General features: G+C 39.7%; 1 protein-coding gene across 1 annotated transcript in view; it reads right to left on the reverse strand.

Moving 5' to 3' along the window:
- Window positions 1–16,212, reverse strand: part of LYPD6 (LY6/PLAUR domain containing 6) — a 125,090-nt gene that overhangs the window by 11,238 nt on the left and 97,640 nt on the right. Inside the window, exon 3 of the mRNA XM_020880333.2 lies at window positions 10,672–10,770. Coding sequence (XP_020735992.1) covers window positions 10,672–10,770 — 99 coding nt within the window. The remainder of the gene's footprint in view (window positions 1–10,671; window positions 10,771–16,212) is intronic.

Genomic DNA, 16,212 nt, shown 5'->3' on the forward strand with positions numbered 1-16,212 from the left:
CTGTCTTTCTAGGCTGCCTCCTTCTTGGTCCTTTGGCTACAGAGAGATAGCTTGTGTTGGAGTCGATTATTTCGGTGCCTGTGGTATTTCCAGGTTTCAGCTTTGTCATCTCCAAGTCTGGAATGTATAGGACAAAAACAAAACCCAGAGAACTCACCTCCTTGGGTCCTGAGGACCTCAGCTAGTCTGCCCTTTTCTCTCTCAGAGTCTTTCTTTACACCAATATATATAATGTTCAGGAATTTAGTTGTACTTAGCAGGAGGAATAGAAAAGTACATCTGCTCTGTCTTTCCAAAAACCCTCAGCATTTCCGACATTCTGAGTTAGCTAGTTCTGGGTTGGGAGACAGACTTGTACAATGTAGTATATTTATCAGCATCTGTTGCCTCTTCTTAACAGTAGCACCCCCAACTGTGATGACCAAAAATGTTTCCATACATTAGTAAATGTCCTCTGAGGGGCAAAACCACTCTCAGTTAAGATAAACTATTTGAGATTATAATATTCTTGAGACTAAGGTTCATTCTTGAGCATGTCGGCATTCCCCACCCCCACTCCAATATAGAGCAAAGGACCTTGCATAATATAACAAGTGCTTAATGTATTAAGAATATAGATGGATTGGTGGAAAGAATATATATATATCTGGTCTCTTCAACTCAAGGTTGCACCAAATCAACTGTTTAATTTAGTTCTATGACATCTATAACATCTCTTCCATTTCTCTAATTTGAGTGATCTCTTCAAATTTGAAAGTGAAATAATACTATATTTCAATCAGAAGCACAACCTTCACATAGTATAACTGCTTTGGGAAATTGCTTGCCAGGATTTACTAAATCTCAACTTAAGCATATCTTAGGAATCAGTAATTCCACCCTTAGATATACATCCAACAAAAAAGATAAGTACTAGCACGTTCATAGAAAAATTATTTATACAAAACAACTGGAAACTACAAAAATTCCCAATGGTAGAATGAATAAATAAACTATGGCATATACTCACATAGCAATGAGAATGAACTGCCTAGAAGTAAACCTAACAAAATGAATGAATCTCCCATAATATTGAGTGAAAGAACTCAGATACAAGATGGTATATACTGTATGATTCCACTTCTATTAAAAGACCTGATAAGAAACAAAACTAATTTTTGCTATTGGAAATCAGGAGGATAATTGCCTTAGTTTTCTAGGGCTGCCGTAGTAAAGTAGCACAGACTGGGGATCTTAAACCACAGAGATTTATTTTCTCACAGATCTAAAGGCTAGAAGTCCAACATCAAGATGTCCACAAGGTTAATTTCTTCTGAGGCCTCTTTACCTTTCTTATAGATGATCACCTTCTCTCTATATCTTTACATGGTCTTCCCTTTGCATTTTTGTGCCCTAATCTCTTCTTATAAGACACCAGTCATATTGGGTTAGAACCTACCCCAATGACATCTTCAAACACAGTTACATTTGGTGGATGGCACAATTCAGCCCATAACAGGGCCCTTGGTGGTAGGGACAGTGACTGAAAACAGACATGCTAGAACATACTGGGGTGTGGAATATGGTCTATTTCTTAATCTGGGTGCCATGTGTAAAAATTCATCATGCTGTTCACTATTCTGTATGGATATCTCAATTTTAAGTTCAGTTAAATGAAAGTGAAAGAAAAAAAGAATCCACGATGAAGGAAAATAGACTTACAAGAAAGATGAACTACAAATGAGTTGCAGATAAGCTGAATTATTTAAGGTGTATCCTAATTAGGAATGTTCACATGCTCTCCTCTGGTGTCCAGGCATCTGATTAACCTCGTGGCTTTCCTAGTGCTATCAACTGCTATCCACAGGCCTGTAAAAAATACTGTTTTCTTTTCCCAAGTAAGAAATGTCTCAAGGCAGAAAGGAAAAGTAAATAAATACTTATCAACCAGATTGAGTAATAACTGCTCTCCTTTACCCTGCAGTCAGCATCTCCTGAAGAAACTACTAGTTACTTCTCTCTTTTTTAAAAACACCATCCACACTTCTTAAGGAAAGGTGACACACTTCAGGAATCTCTGCTTTAAAGCAAATCCCTGAAACTCAGAAAGCAATGTGTTTATCTCCAGACAAAGTCTAAGAAGGTGACTGAAAAGGATGCAAAGCTAGTGAGGATAAATAGAACTTTAGGGTGGACAGCAGTTAAAATCAAAGCGAAACGTAAAAGCATCAAATAGATGCTTTCTATCTGAGACAATTCTGCTAACAGAAAATATTTCGACAAAAACACTGAGTTGGAGTAGGTCAGATGCTCTCAGTTCAGTTCAGTAGCTCAGTCATGTCCGACTCTTTGTGACCCCAAGGACCACAGCACACCAGGCTTCCCTGCCCACCACCAACTCCCAGAGCTTACTCAAATCCACATCCATAGAGTTCATGATACCATCCAGCCATCTCACCTTCTGTTGTCCCCTTCCCCTTCTGTCTTCAATCTTTCCAAGCATCAGGGTCTTTTCTAATGAATCAATTCTTTGCATCAGGTGGCCAAAGTGTTGGAGTTTCAGCTTCAGCATCAGTCCTTCCAATGAATCTTCAGGGCTATTTCCTTTAGAATTAACTGGTTTGATCGCCTTGCAGTCCAAGGGACTCTCAAGAGTTTTCTCCAATACCACAGTTCAAAAGCATCAACTCTTCGGTGCTCAGCTTTCTTTATAGTCCAAATCTCACATCCATATATGATTACTGGAAAAACCATAGCCTTGACTAGACAGACTTTTGTTGGTAAAGTAATGTCTCTGCTTTTTAATATGCTGTCTAGGTTGGTCATAGCTTTTCTTCCAAGGAGCAAGCATCTTTTAATTTCATGGTTGTAGTCACCATCTACAGAGATTTTGGAGCCCCCAAAAATAAAGTCTCTCACTGTTTTGATTGTTCCCCCATCTATTTGCCATGAAGTGATGGGACCGGAGGCCACAATCTTAGCTTTCTAAATGTTGAGTTTTAAGCCAACTTTTTCACTCTCCTCTTTCACTTTCATCAAGAGGCTCTTTAGTTCTTCTTTGCTTTCTGACAGAAGGGTGGTGTCATCTGCATATCTGAGGCTATTGATATTTCTCCCGGCAATCTTGATTCCAGCTTGTGCTTCATCCAGCCCAGTGTTTCTCATGATGTACTCTGCATATAAGTTAAACAAGGAGGGTGACAGTATACAGCCTTGATGTACTCCTTTCCCAATTTGGGATCAGTCCATTGTTCCATGTCCAATAATAACTGTTGCTTCTTGACCTGCATACAGATTTCTCAGGAGGCAGGTCAAGTGACCTGGTATTCCCATCTCTTGAAGAATTTTCCATAGTTTGTTGTGATCCACACAGCCAAATGCTTTGGTATAGTCAATGAAGCAAAAGTAGATGTTTTTCTGGAACTCTTGCTTTTTTGGTGATACAGCAGATGTTGGCAATTTGATCTCTGGTTCCTCTGCCTTTTATAAACCCAGCTTGAACATCTGGAATTTCACTGTTCATGGTTCATGTACTGTTGAAACCTGGCTTGGAGAATTTTAAGCATTACTTTGCTAGCATGTGAGATGAGTGCAACTGTGTGGTAGTTTGAGCATTCTTTGGCATTGACTTTCTTTGGGATTGGAATGAAAACTGACCTTTTCCAGTTTTGTGGCCACTGCTGAATTTTTCAAATTTGCTGGCATACTGAGTGAAGCACTTTCACAACATCATCTTTCAGATTTGAAATAGCTCAACTGGAATTTCATCACCTCCACTAGCTTTGTTCATAGTGATGCTTCCTGAGGCCCACTTGACTTCACATTCCAGGATGTCTGGCTCTAGGTGAGTGATCACACCATTGTGGCTATCTGGGTCATGAAGATCTTTTTTGTATAGTTCTTCTGTGTATTTTTGCCACCTTTTCTTAATATCTTCTGCTTCTGTTAGGTCCATACTATTTCTGTCCTTTATTGTGCCCATCTTTGCATGAAATGTTCCCTTGGTATCTCTGATTTTCTTGAAGAGATCTCTAGTCTTTCCCATTTTATTGTTTTCCTCTATTTCTTTGCACTGATCATTGAGGAAGGCTTTCTTATCTCTCCTTGCTATTCTTTGGAACTCTGCATTCAGATGTGTATATCTTTCCTCTTCTCCCTTGTCTTTCAATACTCTTCTTTTCATAGCTGTTTGAAAGCCCTCTTCAGACAAGCATTTTGCCTTTTTGCATTTCTTCTTCTTGGGGATGGTCTTGATCACTGCCTCCTGCACATTGTCATAAGCCTCCGTCCAGAGTGCTTTAGTGATCCTGTCTATCAGATCTAATCCCTTGAATCTATTTGTCACTTCCTGTTGTATAATCATACGGGATTTGATATAGATCATACCTGAATGGTCTAGTGGTTTTCCCTACTTTCTTCAATTATGTCTGAATTTGGCAATAAGGAGTTCATGATCTGAGCCATAATCAGCTCCCAGCCTTGTTTTTGCTGACCATATAGAGCTTCTCCATCTTTGGCTGCAAAGAATATAATCAATCTGATTTTCAGTTTGACCTCAGATGCTCTAAGGGTACAAAAAAAAAAAAAAAGAAAAAAGAAAAGAAAGAAAAAACTTGCTTAGGCTGATAGCAGAACTTTTGGTTAAAAACTTGCTGGAGAATTCTAACTGAAGAGTGATTTTGAGAATTCCAATGACACCTGAGATGAACCAAGAAATGGTAGCATAAAACTAAAATAGGTGGATAATATTAAAACAACAACCAAAATCTTGTGAAAGCATAGGTGAGCTACCAAGGCAGAGAGAATTTGATGAGTAAGATACCAGCCAAATCAACAATGCATTAAGCTTACCCTGACACTCTATACCTATTCTGCCCTTGAGGCACTTGCTAATACACAGGTGAAGAGGCTGAGAAGCCAGGCAGAAAGCCCTGCTGGGAGATGGAGAAGCTAAGCAGAGCCTTTGTCTTAATTGGGAGGCACAAACAGGAATGCAGAAGGAGCAGGGCAGCCAGGAGACAAGGGAGTGCAGAGGAGGTGACTGACAGTCTTGGTGTAGAATTACAGGTTGGCAGTTATGTACTCCAGTGCTCTAGGAAACGTCATTCCATCCACTTCGAGCTTCTATTGTTTCTGTCCATACTAAGTGTTGGCAAGAGTGTGCAGCAATCGGCACTCTCACACATTGCTGGAGAGCCTGAAATTGGTCCAGTGACTCTGGAAACTATAGGGTAAAATCCAGTAAAGCCAAAGCATGATTACCGCATGCCCAGCAACTCCTTCTCCTGGGATAGACCTGGTGGAAATGCATCTACAGGCGCACCAAAAGACACATGCCAAAATGCTGTGCACGGAAGCAATCCAGATGCCTATCAACAGTGGAATGGATGGATTTTAGTATATTCATATAATGATCTCCTGTGCTTCTGTGAGAAAGAATGACTGCTGCTCACAAAAATAGACGAATTTCACATATAGAAGGTGGGAAAGAAAGGAGGACATTCTGTATGGTTCCATTTATATAAAACTGCACAACAATCACAACCGTATTACCTGTGGGAGGTGGACAGTAATGACTGGGGGACCTAGGTGGCCTTCTGGGCCACTATGACTTCTGTGACTTAACAAGAACAGCAGATACATTGCATGTTCATGCTGTGAAAATTCAACAAACTGTGCACTTATGATCTATGCACTTTCCAGAATGTATGGTAAACTTTAATTTTTAAAAGTTTGCTTTTAAAGCAAGAATCGAAATACAGACATAGAGAACAGATATGTGGACACAAAGGGGCAAGGGGAGGGTGAGATGAATTGGGAGTTTAGGTCTGACATAAATACACTATCATGTGTAAAATAGATAGCTAGTGGGAAGCTGTTTCATAGCACAGGGAGCTCAGCTTGATGCTTCGCAATGACCTAGAGGGGTGGGATGGGGAAATGGGAGGGAGGCTCAAGAGGGAACCTATCTGCATACATATAGCCAATATACTTCATTGTATAGAAGACACTAACACAGCATTGCATAGTAATTATACTCCAATAAAAAAGGTTTTAAAAAAAATTTTAAAGGATAAAATCTAAGACTTTCATTTAGCAATATGACAAGATAGATCACCTGAACACTACCTCATTACATAGCAGCCAGAAGTGTTGAATAACAGATACCCAATACCTTTTGTAAATGTACAAATGAACTCTCCAGGAAGCTAGGGAAACTCCAGGGGCCAACACTGAAGAAAGCACTGAATTCTCTACCCTGGTGGGAGACGGGAGGGCTAATAGATAAAAGATAAGGAGATGCACGGCCTGGGGTCCTCATGGGGTGTGGAGGTACAGATTCCTGTATAAGGGCAGGAACCCTGAAGGGCTCTGTCCTATGAACAAGACTGCCCGAAAGAGAAAAAAAAACAGAAAAACAAAACAATCCACCCTTAAGTAAAGTAAACAAAAAGACTGTCTGTCTAGCCTGGGCTCAACCTGAAAAAAGTTGACCATAACGAAGTCTGTCCTGAAAATCTGTAACTGTGGGGCTTGCGTTCAGTTGAGCTGGGGAATCACATTTGTATTCCCTGTTTATACCAGATAACAGATACAGAAAGAGCTGTCAAAGGACATGTTCAGATTTTTCTTTACTTTCCCAGAAAGACAGCAAGCAGCAGAGAAGGTGGAATGAAAAGGATATGTCCCTCTATGGCAAAATTCTGGCCAGACTTTATATCAGCAGAAATTTCCAAGGAAGATTTTGCCCTTAAGGGAGGCATCTGTACTTTATAATTAAGAAGGAACATAAAATCCTGAGCGGCTTAGGGATCTTCCACAGAATAAGCCTTTTAAAAAACTGCAATGTTTTTGACTTGATATTTAATTCTACAAACTCTTAATAAACACTTAAGACAGTCCCTGTCTCAAGGAGATTTTAATCTCTCAGCACAGAGAAGAGTCACAGGAAAACACAGGTGCATCTGAGCAGAGAATGCTCAACTCTTGTTCACCTTCACCAGTTTCTTCAATTGGTCCCTCATATAATAGGATTTCCAGATCCTTTCCCATTCTGGTTCATAGAGATAAGAAATTTACATAGATTTACATAATGAGCAGTTGATGATATTAAGGTTATTGCAAAGGAAGTGCGCAGAGACTAAAGCAAGCTGAGGGGTGAACAACAGCAGTCCATGATGGAGGCTGTCCTACATTCTCATGTCTTGGGAAGGAACATGGTCCCATGAATCTATAAGTGCCAAAGGCAGTTAACAATGCAGTGGAGGAGAAAACACTTTTATAACACACATTTCAAAAGTCAGAAGAGAAGAACTTGAAATCCAATCAATCTCCTAAGCAATTTGGGATGCAAGTTTATTCCATAGGGATAAAATTTAATATTTTCACAAACTGGGTTTTTTTCACTTTCAACCAATTATTTTCATATCAGGTGTTCATTGAAACCTAGTTAATTAGGTCACAAAATAAGCTAGCAGAAAACAAGGAACGTCTCAGAAGAAACTACTGAGCTGTCCTTAGCATGCCTGTTGGTAGTCCTATAGCTACTTTAATCACACTAATAAATGGGTGGAAAATGTAGATTTAATGAGTAGTTTGCAGTAGACACATTTTACATTTTGGTGGCTCTAGTGGTTAAAGGACCCACCTGCCAATGCAGGAGATGTAAGAGACTCGGGTTCGATCCCTGGGTCAGGAAGATACCCTGGAGGAGGGCATGGCAACCCACTCCAGTATTCTTGCCTGGAGAATCCCATGGACAGAGGAGCCTGGCGGGCTACAGTCTATAGGGTTGCAAAGAGTGAGACACGAGTGAAGTGACTTATCATGCACTAGTAATGATGGCATTATTTTCATTCTTAGAAAAATCTGGAGAAAACCCAGAAGAAACGTTGATGGCTCATGGAAATCATGGCTGCGCAAGAAGGAATCATCTTTTCTTAGGTTACAGCTCCAGTCCTCACTCCTTACCTGATGTTCAAGACCCCACAAAACAGCACGGCTCCTCTGTTCTGCTCCTACCATTCCCCAGCACATTCTGCTACACCCAGCTCAGGTCTTCTAGGGCCCACCGAGCCCACACGTGTGCACCCCGCGCCTCTGCTCTGAGTGACTTCCTGGAAGACACGCCCCCTTCACGCTTCCTCCCCTCCTGCTCACCTGTCGGGCTGTTGCCATCTCCCCAGCCCACAGCACTGTCAGTGGTCGCCTCAGCCCCCCAACTGTGATTCTTCCCCTTGAACCCGCACAGCATTTAATGCCATGCTGCCTTTGGCATTAGCCTTTGTCCTGCTATTTTTGACATTTGATATGTTCAGATTGTATCTCTTTGGCTCAACTGCCGGCTCCTTGAAAGAAGAAACCTGATTCCTATCTTTCACCATATAATCCCCCAAAGGGTTTGGCATAAGTGGTTGTGTCATGAACCTCAGGGCATCACTTTCCATTTAATCCTATAAATTTCAGGATAAAAAAGGGAGAAGGAGAAATTGTGTAAAGACTTGCACTATATCCAGGAATCTGTACTTTAGAAGGATAGATTTTGACCTTGAGAGAAAGCATGAAGATGGAACTTTCTTGTGTCTGGAGAGGAATTCAAGAGGAGTGCTAGCGCTCCCTGTCTTCCCTTTGTGTCAGGAATAAACTTGTACACTTCCTGACTCAGACAGGGCCTCTGTGAAATACAACCCTCAGCCCAAGAGAGCACGTATTCACAAGCCCTCCTTTTCCTTTGCATCGTCTCTGCCAGGGTGATCCTGAGAGAAGAACTATAGAGTATCCTATACAGCATCTCTGACCAGTGCCAATGGTTTCAAAAGTTCATTTGCCAGCTTTGTCCCAGCAGGAACCAGCCCAAAGGTTATTGGCTATACAAGCAAATCATCCTGTTTTTGTCCAGAGTCACTGTATACAGCGAGTCTCCAATTTTGCTGCCTATTCAAACTACTGAGAAAGCTTTCAAAAATTCATATGCCTGGCTGCAATCACACCATCTAAATATGAATCTCTGGGAATGGGTCTAGGCATCAGTGTTTTCCCCAGTGATTTCAACACACCGCCAAGTTTGAAAAGCCATGCTTTAACCAGGTCCATCAGCAGCCCACCCAAATTCACTCTGTAGTATAATATTAGAAAATACTGCTGATTCTGGAATGAATGCCTGACTGCAGAAGGCAGTGCAGACAGAACCTCTCTTTGATTACTTGACTGACTAGATCCCTAGGTTGTGATTAAGCTGATCTTCAGTGTTTTCATATTTTCTTCTTCCCTGTGGTCTTTTGAAATTCAGCTAACATCAAAGTAAACAAGAATCTAGAAATGACAATATTACATTTTGCTCTCTATGAGTGGGGAGAGGAGCTCCCAGTAGTTCTTGTGCCTGACTGTTCATTAGAACCACCTGGGATATTTAAACACACGGATGCATGGCCCTAACCTCAGAGATGTTGGCTCAGTTGGTCTAGAGCTGTGGTTCTGAATGCCTGACCTCTAGAACAACAGCTTTTATAACACTGTGGATTGCTTTAGAAATGCAAACTCTCAGGCCCCATCTCAGACCTACTGAATCAGAAACTAGGAAGAAGGGGGAGGGGGAGGTGGGGGCCAAAATCTGTATTTTAATAAGCGCTCCAGGGAATGATGGTCATGATGAAGTTTGAGACCCACTGGTCCAGGCAGGACACAGGTCCAAATGATTTTGAAAAGACCCACAGGTATTTCTGCTGGGCGGTCTGGGTAGAGACTCATGCATCACATAAATAGCACTGGCTTAGGGAGATAACACCTGCCCTTCACTGCAATCTCCATGCTCTCCTGATGCCCATCCTCCAGGAGAAACAGCGTGCTTTCCACTGGGGTGAGTATAAGAGCTCTTGCATTACATTGAAAAAATAGCAGGTTTGGTGTTGGTATATTCAGTCATTTTAACAAGTGCATTATATCAGCAGTGAAGTCCATCTTACTATATGCTCAAACATTTGTCAATAAAATACCCCATCCATATCATCTCCCCATCAAATGAACTGACTTTCCTTCAAACCTAAAAGAGCCAGTTAACAGTGACTCCATGTAAAAATATAACCATCTTATTTGATTCAATAGGATAAAAGAGACCTGAATATGAAGCATCTACTTCATTTTGAAACAGGCCTTTGAGTCAAAATTTCATGCTCCATAGGGCATCCATCTCATCCTTCAAAGAGAACTTAATAGTTTAAAAAGCTCAGGGTTTTTATTTGTGCAATGATGACACTTAGAATTCTAGCTTTCATGCAGTCTCAGGATAGAAGCCTCTGGCAAGATATGTAATAAATGGGATCTTTATATGAACAGCAATTCATATTTTTACTTAAAGGAAGTTCCTATGCAATGACTAATGCTTCAAAGAGTGGATTACAGGCTGGTTGTTCTCTTCTTGTCCAGCGTTTGTTGGGCCTGGGGGTAAGAAGTATCACTTACCTCTTTTGGAGCTCCAACGATGCTTCATAAGAAAGGGGCTAAGCCTGCAGATCAGTTTATAGCTCTGACAGTGTCTGGTGATATGTTACTGATGTGGCATAAAAGATCTACTAATAGCCTTAACAAGAGAAGTTGAGACTGCAAGCATGCCTCTCTCATACATGCATCACAGTCAACAAGACATTCCACTTGTGGACAGCTCTGGACAGTCCAATGTGTCTACTGAGAGTTTACCTCGAGGGCAGTAGATGTCTGGAGCCCATCGGTTGCACTCATAATTGTCTGCTGCCTTTTCGCAGGTGAAGCACTTAAATCCACCAGGATATGGTGTGGCTACAAAAAAAATCAAGACAGAAGATTAATTTTTTAGATTAAGCATAAAAGCCTACATGGTGAAGTAAGATTTTTTTTTATTAATTTTATTTGTATTTCTTATTTTCTTTTATTAAAAATAACAATAAAGGATGATTAGATCACAGATTATTTTCAGAGTCTGAAAGTGTTAACTGGCAACTAGCCCTATATTTGAGAATTTGTAAAATGCTGGACAAAACATAAAAAACAGCAATATAGCAGTGTGGAGCCTGTAGTTTTAGGTGTTATATAGAAATGCACATAGGAATTTTTTTTAATTATTTTTTTAAAGGGTTATCAAAATAGCTTGACAGTTTCTCAAAAAACTAAACATGCATCATATGACTCAGCAACTGCACTCCTGGGTATCTATCTCTGAGAAATGAAAACATACATTCACACAAAAATCTGTACACAAATGTTCATAGCAACTGTATTTGAAACATTGTCAAACTGGAAACAACCCAGATGTGCTTCGATGGGTGATGGTTAAACAAACTGCAGTACATCCATACCATGGAACACTAGCAATAATAATGAATATTAATATAGTCAACAACCTGGGTGAATTTCTAGGAAATTATCCTGAGTGAAAGAAGTCAATCCCCAAAAGTTATATACTGTATGATTCCATTTATGTAACATTCCATTTATGTAACATTTTTTACATGAGAAAAGTTTACAAGTGGAGAAAAGATTAGTGGTGGCTAGGAGGCTGGGGATGAGAGGGGTAGGAGAGACATGGTGTGAATGAGGCCAACAGAAGGAATCTTTGTGCTACCGAAATTGTTTAGTGTCTAGACTTGGTGGTGGATCCACAAATCTACATGTGATAAAATTATGTAGAACTAAATACACAAAAACACTCATGCAAAAATACACAAATGAATACGAGTAAAATGGGGGAAGTCTGAATAAAACCGGTGGATTAATGTATTAGCATCAATAACCTGGTTGTGCTATATTCTACAGCTTTTTAAAATTGTTACCATTGGGGTAAATGGAGTAAAGTACACATGAAATCTCTGCATATAATTTCTTATAAGTACTGATGTAGCTATAATAATCTCAGTAAAAATGTCGATTAGCAAAGGGCACTCTAGATTTCCTATCACTGACTTTTATATGTCAACTTAAGTAGACATATTAACATGGCAAATATAAATACTAGGCTCAATCATTAAAACTTTATTGATGTTTGATCATTTCTTATCAACAGCATTTCTTTAGCTCAATCTAAAATTTTTATCGGGCTGGACATGACATAATTAAGCATCCCGGGGGATAGTCAGTGTCAGCTACGAGAAGAGTCTTTGTTGCTAAAATATATACTGCCTGTGCAGAGGTGACCCTCCTAATGAGGCCTGGGAGCCCAGAGCCAATGTCAGGGGCAGCGTGCTCAGGGCATGGTGGGGGGTGAATGCCCGGTGGATCCTCGCTCCAGCCTCAGGGATTCATGATTCCAGGAAGCTCTTCCTAGCCATCCCCTCCATTCTGCAGCCCTGAGCTAGCTACCTCTTCCTGCCTTCTGAAGGGGCTGTCCTCCAGTACTTGTATTCTTTACCTTGCACTTGTGTTCAGGTGGGATGCACCCATGAGAGTCAGGCTCTTGGAGGGCACCACACACCAGGGTCTCCTTGGCACTTAAGGAAGAGGATCCACAAGGAATGTCAGGCCAGCCTGTCTCTGTCCTTTACCCTGATGTATTTTCATTTTCCCTGATGCTGCCTAGTTTTAATCATTTGCTTGCTTTGTTACTTAGAGTTTTGCCTTTCATAGACAGAACTTGTGTGTGTGTGTGTGTGTGTCTGTTCTAATTTGTAAAACTACCTGGCCTCTTTGAAAGCTGCAAACACGCAAACACTTCATCTGCAGCAGCCAACTGTTCTTCCTCGCAGATGGCTGAGCCTGCATATCCCACTGGCGGAAATAATCATCTCAGGGCAAATTACTTTGCCCACATGGAACCAATTAAGTATATTATCAAAAATAAATGAAGGAGGAGGCAGCAGCTTAAGGCCAGAATTATGGGCCAGATATAACTTTGATTTTCACCTTGCCTAGAAGAGCTGCCCATCCTCGTACTTGCTTGCAATATTTCACAGAGCTGACTCTGACAATATCCAATAAGCTAACATGATCAAAAGTCATAAACTGTCTAAAAAAGACAGATAACTGGAACATTTAACAGGCCCATTTGAGAGTTCTATGTTCTTCCTAGTGACTGGTGACTGGTGACTCAAGTTCATAAGCAGAATGATTCTGAGAGCATGGGTTGTCTTAAAAAATGAGGAATGGAAGGCAGCCTAGTCATAGACATCCAACCACTGCATTCCCAGAGAGAAAATTTCACTCTGGTTAAACATGCTCTCGCTATCATGTAATTATAATAAAGCAGAAGTCAAGTGTTTTGTAAAACTACACAGAAAATTTTTCTATCTTTAATCCTACTGCCTAGATAGGTGGGTTACACTCAAGTTAAAAGATTCTGGTTTAGGTAAGTACACACCTAAAGAATTTAGAATAAATAGATTCTCATATTCCAAAAGGCATTCAATATTCTTATGGACATTTTAATTAGATTATTTTTATAGATACCATCATTAAAAACCATACAAAGTATTTTAGGAAATTATCCTGATTGGATACATTAAAAATAGTTTTGCTACCTACTTCGAGGTATTCAATATATAAAAAAGTGTAACAGAAAGAACTTTGTAAGATTTGAAGTAGAATTATTAAAGCAGGAGTTTTGAAAAAAAGATGTAAATGATTTGTCAAAGAAGAGCATTTCTCAAAAAATGATCATATTCACCAAGGTTTATGACTGCAAGTTAACCATAATACTTCAGCTTGCATGATTAATTCACTAGAGTATCCAATTTTATCTGTCTGTCACAGCAGCCAGTAAGATTTTTAGCTGGAATGCTGGATTAGTTATTCTTGGAAAGTTTCCCATCAAAGAGATAAATTAAGAACTTTGAACAAAGATTGATGATCCAGCCATTCCAAAAATAAACTTATTGAGAACCTAGCACTAGTAAGTTGTAGTGTTCCCAAATTTGGATTAATAGAGTCTTCAAAATTATCTTTTGCAAGACTAGTGACAATATTAAATACTGCCATTTCTTATACAAGTAAGCCTAGACTCTGAAATTAACTCAAAGTACATAAAACTTTAAACAGGAATATAAGCTAAAATACTAGGATAGCAACAGATGCTCTGTTTAAAATCATTTATCTCTGAATGTGTTTATCAGCATGGACCATTGACAATTAACCAAATGATCTCATTTTTAGTGAGCTTTATTTTTGAATCCACAACTTCATGTCTGTGTGCATTCTCAACAATGACAGGCTAACATTTACTTTTAGGAACTTGTATTTATATCTTGGCAGGTAGTAGTGATCAGTGAATAATCAAATCCTTTTCGGTGACAAATCTCTGAAAACAGACTCAGCTTTCAGTCAATAATTACAACACAATACTATGTAATGGTTAAATTCCCCATCCTGGAAATATTTAGCTAAAAAGCAAGGTCTACAGATGAACAATTATATCTCCACTAACTTGCTAACTGATACTGCATCTGATAAAAAAGTTTTGTTTTCTTTTCTTTTTTTTTAAAGGACGGAAAGAGGTTCCTAAGAGATGTGCTATTTTCTTCTTTGTTACTTCAAAGCATTACAAAGCAAGTAGGGTTTCAAATTGTTGTGGCCCCAGCTGCGAATGAATCTAATTTGGCTCTTGATCACAGAGTTAATAAGCTTAGTACTCTGTATTTCAGGGCATAAGTCCTTGGTCCCTCAAGAGAAGGTGATTGTAAAGAAAAAAAGAAAAGCCAAAGTGCCCAGTTACTCCCTGTAATATAATCTGTCCATTAACTCTCCTGGTCAGCCATAGTTCAACAGACCATAATTCATTTGTAAGGCATCAGGAAAGATTTCGTCTCTGTTTCCATCTCTTGGAAATTTCGCCTGGAAAAAGGCCTTAAGTTACCAAAACCATGGTGAGAAGAGTCTTGTTTTAAAACGTATACTGATGCATAACGTATCCAAACTTTTATTTTTCATTCTTGCTAAATTAATTTCCATTGTTTTTGGAAACTGGACGCAAACACAAAATTTCTAGAAATCAAATAAACTGACCTTCTCTGTCCATTAGGCAACAACATGTTGTCAGTATAATTTTAATACCATGAATATATTCCTGATAGAAATGCATTTCCTGGGACCTTTCTAGACAGTCTTCACACTCCCTACAATTTCCTAGGCAAGAATACTGGAGGGGGTAGCTATTCCCTTCTCCAGGGGATCTTCCCAACCCAGGGATTGAACCCCAGTCTCCGGCATTGGAGTCAGATTCTTAATGTCTGAACCACTAGGTAAGCCCTCTTGTAAAGTAGAACTATGGAAAATTTTCACTGGCTCACTATCTGGGTGTAACAAGCCGCCTGCAGAGATAGATCTCTTTGGTCCACGCGATTAAGAAAAGCCACAGAATATGCAACCAGAGGAAAACTGGATTTCTCTGAAAAGGTTTCTATTACAAGGACAGAAAAGAGGCCAAGAACAGGCTGAAGTCACTTAGGATGTTAAATTCTGCTATCATGCATGAGGTCTAACAACCAAATAAGTAGCTCCATGTCTCTTAAAATGAACACCTGCTTTAAAGGTTTTTATTAGGCTTGTGGTACTTTAATCATGGACTAGGAAGAAATCCATCATTTTTCACATGAAAAAGAAAAAACATATAAATGATAAAAAAGAATGTTATTGAGGACAGTGCCTTAAATTTGAAAGCCATTAAGTTTATTTCTTTTAAAGGCTTAGAAACTTCAAAGATTAGGAACCAGAGAGCAAAGCAGATTAGTCATGGGAGGCTGAACTTTGCCAACCCAGGTTCCAGTCCCACACCTTGTTATCTCTGAGGGCTGTTTGGGGTCTCAGAGAAATGAGTTCGTGTTTGTCTGGTGTAGAAAACGTGTGTCTTCTCACATCTCGAGCATCACTGCATTTCTCCTTGGGCAGGTTCTGAGCAGTATCTAATATTAATGGAATCGGGCTCACTCACTGACCCCAAGAAAGCTATCTGTGCCTCCATCTACAAAGTGAGGTGATTATATTAATAATTCAAAATCAAAATAATCCCACACTTCCCTCATCTATTTTTTATTACCTATGTTCTACAGAAACCTGCTTATTTGTGGAGAGATAGCTTTAGCTAAACTCAGTCTACTAGGTGCTGCTCAAGGGCAGACAACCATGACCATTTAAAAATTCCAAACGTAAAAACAAGCAAACACACACCGAAAACTTCTGAAATAGTGCAGAGAAATGTGAAGTTAACTCTGCTTTAAAGTGTGAAGAATAAACCAAGTTCTGGCCAGCTGGGAAACGTGGACAGGAACTTGAATACAG

This window comes from Odocoileus virginianus, chromosome 13 (assembly GCF_023699985.2).
Source record: "Odocoileus virginianus isolate 20LAN1187 ecotype Illinois chromosome 13, Ovbor_1.2, whole genome shotgun sequence".
Lineage (NCBI taxonomy): Eukaryota > Metazoa > Chordata > Mammalia > Artiodactyla > Cervidae > Odocoileus > Odocoileus virginianus.